Raw genomic sequence first — 13542 nt, forward strand, 5'->3', positions numbered from 1 at the left:
GGAGATAAATTTCACAAATCTAAATTTTAGACTGAGGTTTCCTTTTATTCCTGAAGGCTCAATAAAGCATAAATATTATTCAAAAATCAAAGCAGCAAGTAACTCTTCCATCCTAGACTGAACCTTCTACTAAATTAAACTTCGTATCACAAAATTCCACATTTTTAAAAGTCATTTCTATAAATATTTTGAATATATGTATATAATAATATTCATTATTTCATGTAACTTGTATCATTCTACCAAAAAAAAGTGACTAGGAAAATTAATAAAATGGGTACTGAAAGTATTAGTTCATCTGTAATGTTCATGTGAAATCTACAAAGAACTAGGAATCCAAGATGTTCCTATGGAGCTCTAGATTCTTCTATTTCTAATATTCCATATGCATTAAGCTTTAATGGTAAATTTATTTGGCAGACCTCTAATTTAGAATATCTTTTTAAAAACTCATTTAGATCCTTCCTCAGCTACTTCCAGCTTTATTCCTCATCATGCCCTCAACCCCACAACCCCACCACCATATATGTATAACCCATATGCCCACACACATAAACACATATATAGGGCACATGGAATTACTTGATTTTCAGTCACTAACATCTTTTACTAAGTATGGACATACTGTTTCCTCAACCTGAAACCCTCTTCACATCTAAAGAATTTCATCTCATTTTTCATTAGCTCAAATGTCACCAGCTAATCTAGGAGGCCTCTCCAAAGTCCCCAGGCAAAGTTAGATCCTTTCCAGTTATGCTTCCTTTATTTTGGTATAAATCTATTTGTGTCCACCATTCAGAATTACAGTGAAATAAGTTTTAGACTGGTCTCTCAATTATACATTGGAAAGCCTCTCCTTTACCCCCAACTCAAACCACCAAAATCATGCTAGTGGGTAGGAAAGAAAGCACATCAAAAGTGTTCATCTGACTTCTTCAAAAGCTAAAAAAGTTGTGTTATGCTACCTTAAAAGCAAAATCCAGACTTTCTTAATTAGCTACCAGTGCATGTCTTAATGCATGTGACAAGCAACAGTGAAACTGCCTTTTAGTAAATTATATACTAATATCCAGGGACCTCACTGGTAAACACAAAGTAAAATTAGTTTATGAATTACTAATTAGCCCAACAGATAAACAGGTTTATTTGCAAAGGATGTTTCCTTCCTATTACCTTGTTTTCCAGTCAAAAGGAGAAAAAGGCACCATCTTATTCCTATACCTTTTCTTCTCTTGAAAGACCCTAAGTTTTTAGTTTCCTCTACAAGCTCATAATCTTCTTAATTTTCTCACTTGTGCAAGATAGGACAGGCTTTCCATGTCTTTCACAGATGGGGGACTTAGACCCAGCCAAAAAGACACTACTATAAAAGCTTTAAATCTCTAGCAAATGATGCAAAGAGGCATGATGGATAAGAAATTATTCTCGTGGTGCTATTCCATATTCAGCAATAGCAGTTCCAGCAACAATAAAACCCACTAGTTGTTCTTTTGTTAGCTTCTCATTTCCTGCCTATTTTTTCAGATAAATATTAAGTTACCAACATCCTTCCAATAAATTCCTGTTCTATTTCTATTAATCTTCATGAAGAGCCCAAAACTTGCATGCAATATACACACAGTCAACCCACCATATGGAAGTGGAATAGATGGTGAGTGGAAATAAAGGTGTTCCCTGCTGTTAGATAGCTTATAGTCTACTCAGGAAAACAAACATACTATATCATCAGTAGGAAAAACAATCAACAAAAAATTCAGTTTAATAAAGAGAACTGTACTCAGTGCTCTGAGACTACCAATATGGCAGAACCTGACCTAAAAGGTGAAGGGGGAGAGGAAAGACCATTTTACAATACATTATTTAATGCCAAGCATTTATAGTATCTCCAAGCACTTCACTGTAAATTTTTTTTATTGTGATTCTAGAGCTAGCTGAGGTTTGTTCTTTTTTGTCAGAAGAAACATATTTACCACTCTACTTTTTCAAAGGATAAACAGACTATGAAACAACTAGTCTAGAACATTTCATACAGTTACAAACATCAAATGCTGATGCAACAATCACCTGGGGCTTCTTAAGGCTCAACTAAACTTTCAGACTCACAAAACTACCAACGGCCATTTGCAGCACCGGTCTATTTATAAGGATATAGGACAGAACCATAGCTTTCCAGCAGGACAGAACCAAACATACGCCTTCGGTGAGAATCCTTACATGAATTTTCCCATACAGCTGTCCACCCAGCTGTCCAGGATACTTCTCTTTGCCCCGCCAGGTGATGGCTCAGATATGAAGATACTAAAACCTGGTAGACACAGGAGCCATTCTGGCTTTGAAGCCTCTTGCCCCACAGAAATGATTGATAGCTTTTGCAACAGCTCCATAGCCACAGCTTCCAAATTTGCCACAAGACACATGCCAGTTGTAAGTCACTATATTCAAGGAACCCCAAAGCTATGATATACCTATCAGGTACTTTTATAGTTTCTCCAAATCCAAATGCAACTTACCATCAGGGGCTATTTTTAGCATAAGCAATAATACCTAGTCATTTAGTCACTCAGATACCCAGTAAATCAGACTAGAAACTTAAAGGAAGACCAAATTGGCATGAATAGAAAGTGGTTTTAATGACCATTTTCCAGCAGCTGGTTATTGATAATATTCCATTTTAATGTCTCTATATGTGTTATTCAGTTTAGGTCCCATTATGCTAGAGTAACAAGCATCCCCCAAATCTCAAGTAGTTAAAAACGACAATGGATTTTTTTTGTGCACACACATATGAGTAAGAGTCTAAGCTTTATGTCTTCGTTACTACAAGCCTCAGTTTGACAGAAGTGCTACCAGTGAAACTATCACTACTCACCATAACATCTGGGAAGGGGCAGAATAATGCCCCAGCTCTTAAACCCTTCCACCCAGAAATGACACACTTCTGCTCATGCTTTATGGGCCAGAAAAAGTCATACCAAAGGTCTTGCCAGAAGTTTTAAAAATGTGAAATACTGAAGAAATGCTGTAATTAGAGCTAATTTTCCTGAGATGATTTTATAAAGTAAATTATTTCCCAAATATTAAAAACATGAGGACAGGGTACTTTTAAGCACTAAAATCTGTTCTGGGCTCAGAAACACAATTAAGTAAATAAACTAACCAATGTATACTCTTTGTGATCTCCCCAGGAATATATTATGCAACGTAGAATGGCAGGTAATTTTCCCAAGATAGTGTCAAAAAAAGTCACAGAGGCTAGATTTGAGCCCAAGTCTGTCAAACTACAAGGCCTATTTCTTTTCATGACACCACGAGGTATAACAAATAATGGGGTGACGAGAAAAGAGTCAAAGAGGAAAGTCCACAATAGTATCAAGAAGCTTAGGAGGGATAAAAGGATGTGATCATTTCAAGCAGACAAAGAGCAGAAACTTTAAGGGGGGAATGTCCAATGGGGTGAAATGTAAAAGAGCAGTCCAAAAAGATGAGGGACCACAAGCACCCACCGAAGCTGGCAAATATGCTGCTGCTAACAATTGCAGTTAGAATCACTGGTGGGTTGGGTCAGTGCCACACTAAAGTGGTTGAAGCATGGGAAGTGATGAAGACACCATGTATTCAAAAGCCATGGATGTAAAGGAAAGAAGAGAGAAAGAAATATTGTCTCCATTTTTTGATACTTCTTGATACTAAGAAATGATACATGTTCAAGGGAAAACCATTTTTGATTAGTTTTTTGGGTAAAAAAAACTTTAAACATACTTCAAAGTTGGAGAAGAAAGGAAAACAGTAACAGTAAATGCAGCGGGAATACAGAGGCAAATGAAGGAAAAAGGAAGGTCTCTGAGAAGGCAGAAGGGTGGATAGCAACATGAAACAGCTCGTGTTTACTGAGCCAGTTCAACATGCTAATCCCTGTACTAGGCACTGTACATGTTTTCACCTATATGTAGATTAACTCATTGGGAGTAATCCACACCTATGGAGCAGGTTGATGAGAATACTGCACTAAGGAGATGGGGTAACCCATGCAATGTCAACCGCTGATAATCTGTTAGAACCAGGGTTTGAGTCCCAGGCAGGCTGCCTTCAGAACCCCACATATCTGGTCAGCCTCTGACCCCCTTGAGATGATAAAAAAGAGAGAGACATTTGTATTGCAGGGATGCTTATGTGTTTGGGCTAGGATGGGATGAACATTCCTTGGGAGAGTGATATAAGGAAAGTTTAGGAGGATGCTATAAGCTGTAATATAGTTTAATGTGGCTGTTTTAGATATACATTTTCTTGACTGGATTATTTAAATCTATGTTGTCCTCTTACATTCAAATAAACAGCATTTGGATAAAAATATTAATGTAAAAAAATGAAGTCTTAATTTTTTTTTCCACTGGGGAAGTCTTAGAAGTTATACAAAAGGATTATAGAAATATCATAAACAGGGACAAGAGATATACATATATATAAGAATATATGCATTATACATATAAATATATCTACAACAACTAAAGGACTTTAGTTATTTCCCTACTACACAAAAACCTCTTATCATACATTATTGGGTATTAACTTGTGCCGGCACCAGACAACGTTTTAGGCCCTGGAGTTTCAGCAATGCGCAAAGATAAAAAACTGTCCTAATGGAATCTATATTCTAATTGATGGAAAGAGAAATTCACTAAAAGCAAATAAATAACATATAACAATGTAAGCACTACTAGGAAAAACAGAGGAGAGGATGGAAGTACAAGATGAGAAGGGGGAGTTGGAATTTTAAATAAGATGGTCAGGGCATCACTGAGAAGATAATATTTGAGCAATTCTCAAAATGATGGTGAAGCAGATACTCAGTGGACATTTAGGGAAAGAGTGTGCCAGGCAGGAGACACAGCCCAGGCAAGGGTTAGGTAGGAATGTGCCTACTGTTTATGAGGCGCAGCACAGAGAATCAAAGGGAGGAAGCAGAGCAAGCTCATGATTTTAATCCTCTGGTCATTTTGAGTTGGCTCCTGCCTCTGAAAAAAGCCACAGCTCCTGTCACATGACTCTCTCCACCTAGTAATCTGTCTTCGGATTCTGGTAACCACTGCCTTCAGGCCTAGAGGCCACATTTTAACTAGTGCTGATGTACGATCAATCCCCAGGTACCTTCGAAGTCCTCTGTAAACAGTCAAATACCCCAATTTAAGTGTGCCATCTTGTTCTTGGCAGTGCCCTAATTTAAAAAACTAGGGCAATAGTCCAGGTGGAAGACAATGGTGGCTTAGACCAGAATATTAGCAGTAGACTGATGAGAAGCAGTTAAATTTTGACCTACTGACAGATTCAATGTCAAACATGGCTCCAGATTCTGGCCTAAACACCAAAAGGATGAAATGTCATGAACTGAGATCCATTTTATAAAAATCACAAACTAATAGAAAATATGCATAAATATACTAAAAAGTAGCTCACAGGAAAAGGGCTACTGATGGCTTACAAACAAATGTAAAGACACACTCAGTCTTAGTGTTAACTAAATGCAAATTAACATAACAGATACTATTTCCTCCTACAAAATTGACAAAGATTTAAAAAATATGGCAATAAATGAGGTTGACATGGGTTTCAAAAAACACAATTGGAGAGGTAAACTTCTGTGAGGGAAAATTAATAATTCCTAACAAAACTATAAATATACAAATTCCCTTTATCATACAGATATATTCACATATTTGTACAAATACTTGTGTGTAACATTTTCACTACAGCAGTGTTCATAATAATAAAAGACTGGAAATAACTAAAGTATCCATTAGTAGAAAGCAAATTTAAGCATATTAGGTACATACAATAGAATAGTATCAGTGATTTACAAAAAAATGAGATCTTTCCAATAAGGAAAGATCTACAAGAGATTTCTGTTGTTAGAACAGTTCGAGGAGGCATCAGATTTTTGAGTTGCCTTTTTTTCAAGGATGCGTACATATATAGAAATAAGAAAATTCTAAAATTGTTAAGAGTGATTGATTGCCTCAGGCTGGGCATGGTGGGCCATACCTGTAGTCCCAGCACTTTGGGAGGCTGAGGCAGACAGATTGCTTGAGTCCGGATGTTTCGAGACCAGCCTGGGCAATGTGGCAAAATCCCATCTCTAGATTAAAAAGTAATAAAAAAAAATAAAAACTAGCCAGGCTGGTGGCACACATCTGTAGTCCCAGCTCCTCCTGTGGCTGAGGTGGTGGGAAGATCACTTGAGCCTGGGAGGTAGAGGCTGTAGCGAGCCATGATGACACCACTACACTCCAGCCTGAGTGACAGAGTGAGACCCTATCTCAAAAAAAGAGTGATTGCCTCTAAGAAGACTGATGTGGGTGAATTGTATTTTTCACTGTATACCCTTTGAGACTTTAAAAAATTTGTTTCACCATGTGCATATATTATTTTCAATAAACAAAAAATTACCTAAAGCAATAAATTATCTTGCAATACACAAAAACCTACGGTGTTAAGTATAGAAACATCTGAACAGTTTGACCTATCAAAATCTAAATTGTAGTTTCGCCTTATTAGTACTCATATTTTGTTAGACAAGAAATGTCCTAGAACCATCATATTCTGAATCACAGGTATTTCTCCATTTATGGTAAAAATATGGAAAGATCCAACAATAGGGTTTAATGTAGACGATTTCAAACGGAAAAAAAAAACCAACCCCTGAAAACATGTGCATGTGATCTGGTTCACATTAACAGCTGGCTTAATGACTAACAATCATTTTGGCACTGATCACAATGTCAAATGGAATAGTCCACATCACAATTCCTGTTTCACTGATATATTTTCCAGAATCTGGAAATACTTTAGTACTGGCAGGAAATAACAATATGGGGAAAAGAATTAATTTTGTGCAGGTTTACCTTAAAGCACTCTGTCAAAGCCAGCAAATCAGAATCATTAAAAAATTGTGTATGACTACTGTACTAGAAGAGTGTCACACTATTTTCTTAATGCTTCTCAGATTTCACAAATATATATGAATATACCAATATAAACGTGTACAGAATTATGTATATTTATTTCACCAGTAAAGACGTAAAACTTATTTATCATCTTCCTCATGCTATTTTTCTCCTTGCTATCGTAATCCTGACACTGAAATTTGTCTCTAAGATAAAATTCTCCTGTTATCAGAACCATAACACACAATTTTCCCAACAAAGTCTGGATAAGTGTTGTTTACATCACCTAAGTCTACTTGAATGCGAAAAATTCCTCAACTGCTTTTTATAGCACAACCCAAGGCCTGGATATATTCATGATCAGAGATTTGATCTTCTACAATAATCAGTGAGTCATGCTTCAATTTGGTTGACAGAGAGGCAGCAAAAAACCCCTTCTGTGCCTATGATCTCCCTCTTCTTAGAAAGGTACAAAAACATCTTAATAGATTTACTCCAAATTTCTCCGAGTTGATACTATCAGTTTATGGCAGAAGGTATCTGAACCAATGGAAAAACAATGTACTTTTAATACTTTCATCTACCACAAAAATTGTAGAAAAAAATTATAGAATAAATTGTTTGTCTTTATATAATTTTCCCTGTGGATCTGAGGTGCTTATATATATTACCATATTAAATGGTTACATTTAAACTAAACCAATTGCTCAAAAAAATCAAATGAAATCAATGAAAAGAAAATTGTGCATTAAGATTTACCTGTTGCATCAAATTCAATTGGCTGGCACCGGCTAGAAGCCCAGTCACATTTGAGGACTTGCCCTCCTTCTACAATCCCAGGCTGGGTAGTGTTTGCCTTGGGAGCTCCCACGAGAAGAAACATTCGGCTAAAATACAAAAGGGGTAGACAAAACTTGAAATGAAACAAAGCATAAGCAATATCTTCTGATTTATGAGGAGCAATCATTCTCTTGATATTATCCACAAATATTTTTTAAAAAATTCAGTATTCATTGAGGGCATACTCTCCCTTATTCATTTGGTGCTGTCTTGCATGTATATACTACTTGATATAGTTTATTTTTCCTGATAACTTTTTAAGGCAATTTCAGGGTTACATTCAATTAGGAATTTATACAGGTCAATCATACACTCTAAATATGCATAGTTTATTGTATGTTACATATCTTTTTTTTCCCTTGAGATGGAGTCTTGCTCTGTCACCCAGGCTAGAGTGCAGTGGCATGATCTTGGCTCCCTGCAACCTCTGCCTCCCAGGTTCAAGCAATTCTCCTGCCCAGCTAATTTTTTTGTATTTTTAGTAGAGATGGGCTTTCCTCATATTGGCCAGGCTGGTCTCAAACTCCTGGCCCTGTGATCTGCCCACCTTAGCCTCCCAAACTGCTGGGATTACAAGCGTGAGCCACCATGCCTGACCTGAATGTCACATATCTTAATAAAGCTGTTAAAAATAATGTATGCTGCCTAGACTCAGGAAAGTTTTGTTTTGGGGGTGCTGTGTGTGTGTGTGTGTGTGTGTGTGTGTGTGTGTGTGTGTGTGTGTGAAATGCTATGCATTTTCTATATCCTGAATGTTGAGCAAAAAATACAAATATATTCTAAATAAATTATTCCAAAGTATGATAATTATAAATATTATGATTTTTCCATTTAGAAAAATTATCTTGTATTAGAACTGGCACTGTAATTTTTATTTTATTCTATTTTCTTTTTTTAAGAGACAGAGTCTTGCCCTGTCACCCAGGCTGGAGTGCAGTGGCACAATCATAACTCACTGCAACCTCCAACTCCCAACTCAAGCAATCATCCTGGCTCAGCCTCCTGAGCAGGTAGAACTACAGGCATATGCCGCCATGCTCAGCTAATTTTTATTTTTTATAGCGGTGGGGTTTCACTATATCGCAAAGCTCACTTTTTTTTAATAGTTGACTATTTAATAATAAATTTATTACAAGATTAAATCTAATCAATTCTTGGTCAAAGATTAGGACCACTATTCAATTTCCTTGTCATCAAGATAAAATAAACCGAAGACACAACAATCAGGAGTAAAATTTTTAATTATAAAGATATCTTTTCCTTTGCTGTTTTCTATTCATTCAAAAAGAGATATGAATTTAATGTTTCGTCTATGTAAAGCAAAGTCCTGACTACTAGAGATACCAGTATGGGTAAAACAACCATGGTTTCTGCTTTTTTTGTTTGTTTGTTTTTTGAGACAGAGTCTTGCTCTTGTCACCCAGACTAGAGTACAATGGCATGATCTCAGTTCACTGCAACCCCCGGCTCCTGGGTTCAAGCAATTCTCCTGCCTCAGTCTCCTGAGTAGCTGGGATTTCAGGCACCCACCACCATGCCTAATTTTTGTATTTTTAGTAGAGACAAGGTTTTGCCATGTTACCCAGTCTGGTCTCGAACTCCTGACCTCAGGTGATCCGCCCGCCTTGACCTCCCAAAGTGCGGGGATTACAGGTGCGAGCCCTTGAGCCCAGCTGGTTCCTGCTCTTAATGGAGGAATTTAGCTTACATTCCCTTAGAAGCAGGAAACTAGCCAGAAATAAATAAAATTACTATTACAAGTTCTACCAACTAAGCAAACAATTAGCTTTCAAGAGACATTTTCAAAAATAGGGAGAGGAGACTTTCTTCAGATAAAGCAGTTATCTCTAAGGATGAGAGGGGGAACATTTCCTCCGGGTAAAGGGAAATCTCTCTAAGGAAATCATTTTCAAAGAATGGAGAGGAAAGTCCTCTTTTAGATAAAGTAGATAGAGAAGTTATTAAGGAACTCACCAGAACATTAAGATGTACAGGATCAGAAGGAGGGTGTCTAGGAGTGTTTGTGTAATAGGGATGGAGGGAGTGAGGGGTGGGGATGAGGAAAGTGGAATGACGAGAGAGAGGGAATACCCGAGGCAGAGGTAGAAACACTGTGGGAAGAAAGCATTTCGTCTCCAGAAGCTATGAAAAAAGAGGTATGGCTGATGGAGAGGGCAAGCCGGGAGTGGCACAAGATAAGGTCAGGGAGCTTAGCAACAGCTAAGTCAAACAGGGCCTTTTGGCCATGGTTAAACTTAGTATTTTATCCCAAGGTTCATGTGAAGTCATTGAGTTTTTTACAGAGAAGAATGAAATCATCTAGTAAAGAAAACTAAATTGTATGCCTTATGGGGAAAGCATTAAGGGAGAGGGAGACAAAAATGGAACAAGGAAAGCAAAGGACTGGCAGCAGCTCAGGGAGCAGGTGAACATGACCTGCAGGAGGAGGGTGGGTGGAGAAAGAGACAGGTGACAGATGGAAAAAACATCTGGAGGAGAATAGCAATAGCTGGAGGCCTGAATATGAGAGCAAAGACATTCAAGAATGCCACCTGGGTTTCCTTCCTGAGTGCATTGATGGGAGAAAAGCCTAGAGAACAGAGAAGCAGAAGGCAGATTAAGTACTTTCAGGAGTTCAAGACTAGCCTGGCCAACATAGTAAGACCTCCATCTCTACGAAGAATGAAATAATTCACTGGGTATCATGGCATGAGCCTGTGGTCCCAATTCTGTGGGTGGTGCTGGAAGGCTGAGACAGGAGGAAGACTTGAGACCAGGAGGTTGAGGCTGCAGTGAGCTATGATTACAAGTGCTACAAAGGAACCAAACAGCCTGGGTAAAAGAGCGAGTCCCCATCTCAAGAAATAAAATAAGTATTTACAGAATAACCATGAATTCAATTATTAATATGTTTGTTTGAGATATCTGTGAGACATCCAATTGTAGTCTGAAGCCCTGCCTGAGAGACAGGGTGCTGCATCAGAACACAGATGGGGAAGTTCAGCCAGGGGAAGCTTCAGAGGAAGAGGGGCAATGGGTGAGTTCTCAAGGACAACAACATTTAGGAGTCAAGAAGAGAAATAAGATAAAGTAAAAAAGATTCTCAGTCTTTCTTCTCAGGAAACTGATTGAAATTATAGGAGGAAATAAAAGAGGACACAGGTCGACAGAGACAGCCCTAAAATGCTATCACCATAATCTTTTCATTTCATTAAATGCTAAGTCAGTTAAATTATTCTGGCAAAGGAAACATTTACAGCTGCTTTTCACCTTTTTGTGAAAATAAAGGGAATCTACATCTTAAACATAGAATGTATTCATTTGAAATTTTAAAATCAATTTCTTATTCTGGGTAGTAGCTGCCAAATCTCATCTACACTAGACAAAAGCTGGCTGCACAAGTTGCAGGGTTACAAAGAATCCTGCTTTCTGACACTTATGGTAAAGTCCACAAATCCAAAATCAAGATGTAACTCCCAACCAAACCACGCCCAGTTTAATAGAGCTTTATGCAGTCATGTTTGGCATCAGTAAAACACCAATGTTGGCTCTCATCACAGAAAAACGATTTTGGATAGAAAATGAAGTTAGTTTTCATTCAGCAAAAATCTTTCATAAGAAAAAAAAAGTTTGGGCACAGTGCCTCACGCCTATAATCCCAACACTTTGGGCAGTGGAGATGGGCGGATTACCTGAGGTCAGGAGTTTGAGACCAACATGGCAAAACCCCATCTCTACTAAAAATATAAAAAAATTAGCTAGGCGTGGTGGCATGCGCCTGTAATCCCAGCTATCCCAGAGGTTGTGGCAGGAGAATCATTTGAACCTGGGACGCAGAGGTTGCTGTGATGCAGCGAGCCAAGATCGCGCTACTGCACTCCAGACTGGGCAACGGAGCAAAACTGTCTCAAAAAAAAAAACCACAGGCTATGAGTAAGAGAATCTACACCTCCCATGACTAAGAGAGCAGCTAGTCATCAAAACCCCGTTGGTTCTTTTTCTAGGGCAGAGTTGGTTAACATAGTGAAATTGTGCATGTGTAAATTACAATATGTAAACTTATTACACATAAAAGCTTTTTCCTTTCAACAGGTCTAAAATTTTACCCCCAAAATCACACAACTACCCCTTTTCATTAGAATTAAATGATTTTTGAGTGCCTACTAGAGGAAAAGAAGAGGTAAGTTTGCTTTTCAGGGTCAGTATCTTGAGTACTGCTTGCTTTGAGTCACTGCCACAGTAGTCCTAAGGAGAGTGATACAAGCACGTGTGTACACGTTCTTAGCATTGTGGATAATACCAGGTTCTAGGTCAGGATAGGAGAACTGGTTCTCAGACTTTGCCTGGAAACCTTCAAGCAAAAATCATTTCTGGGTTGTCTTCAAATAGTCCCTTACAGCAGCAGTCCCCAACCTTTTCTTCCACAGACACAAAGGAGGACGCTTTCGGTATGAAACTGTCCAGTTCGGATCATCAGGCATTAGTTAGATTCTCATAAGAAGCATGTAACCTGGGTCCCTTGCATGCACAGGTTCACAGTAGGGTTCACACAACAGGGTTTACTCCTATGAGAATCAAATGCCACCGCTGATCTGACAGGAGGCAGAACCCAGATGGTAATGCTCACTCTCCTGCTGCTCACTTCCTGCTGTGCAGCATTATCCCGAACAGGCTATGGACCCATACTGGTCCATGGCCCCGGGGTTGGGGACCCCTGTCTTACAATATCTTTTATAGTTTTTTGGTCAAAACTATTCTGCCACCTTATGGTAAATTGCTTCTTTGAATGCAGGGTACTCCAATTCATCTTTGCACCTGCCACATAATAAGAACTCAAGAGAAGTTTAAATGGAAGTAGAGTATCAAAGTAAATTCAATAGCTATGTCTCAATCTTAAAGTAGCCATAGATAAATAAGTCATTTCCACTCTGTCTTAACCCCTCAAAAATGCAGAAAGCATCCTCTATTAAACATGCAATTATTTCAATTATGCTTAAAACAATTCCCTTATGTAACATCTCTACTTAATTCTGGGTTTCAGATAATTTCTTTACTTGGCACTATACGACAGAGACAGCTGGAAAGTTATTAGGAGATGGCCATTTAACAAAGAGAAAAAGAGTCCAGTAGGAGAGTTCTCTGAATTAAAATAGCATTCTACAGGCAGCACATAGCTTGAGTCCCTTGGATAAGACCAGGAACAAGTCTGTTGCTTTTCACCAGGCTATGTGCACATTATAGGCATGAAATGATAGTAATCAGGTGTACAAATATGAATGTTCGTTAAGTTTTCCTAAGCATACCTCCAGGTGCAGACTTGCATACTGGTGAAATGCCACAGAAATGGCAGAATAACATAAAAGGAATGTGTCAGTATCTACATGCTAGATTTGTGAGGGGAAAAAAAGCTGAGAGATGAAGTTTTTCATCCAAAATGCCAACTTCATATTAAAGTTATCATTAAGATATTTAAGTTTTTAAAGCAGAACAATGAAGAGATGGAGAAAGTAAAATGACCTTAGACATATGTTAAAGTCTTACGACGATGTTGTATAGTGAAAAACAAATATTTACATAATAAACAGGGTACACAGTGATAAAAGATGCTATATTAAAAAAAATTAAAGGAATAAAAAGCAACACAGGCCAGGCACGGTGGCTCATGCCTATAATCCTAGCATTTTGGGAGGCCAAGGCATCACTTGAGGTCAGGAGTTTGAGACCAGCCTGGCCAACATGGTGAAACCCTGTCTCTACTAAAAAT

General features: G+C 38.1%; 1 protein-coding gene across 1 annotated transcript in view; it reads right to left on the reverse strand.

Annotated features, from left to right (window-relative positions):
• The window catches only part of ITGAV (integrin subunit alpha V), an 88901-nt gene that overhangs the window by 68433 nt on the left and 6926 nt on the right, over positions 1-13542 (reverse strand). Inside the window, exon 2 of the mRNA XM_017545059.2 lies at positions 7698-7825. Within this exon, the coding sequence (XP_017400548.1) occupies positions 7698-7825 (128 nt within the window). The remainder of the gene's footprint in view (positions 1-7697; positions 7826-13542) is intronic.

This window comes from Cebus imitator, unplaced genomic scaffold (genome assembly GCF_001604975.1).
Source record: "Cebus imitator isolate Cc_AM_T3 unplaced genomic scaffold, Cebus_imitator-1.0 Scaffold176, whole genome shotgun sequence".
NCBI lineage: Eukaryota > Metazoa > Chordata > Mammalia > Primates > Cebidae > Cebus > Cebus imitator.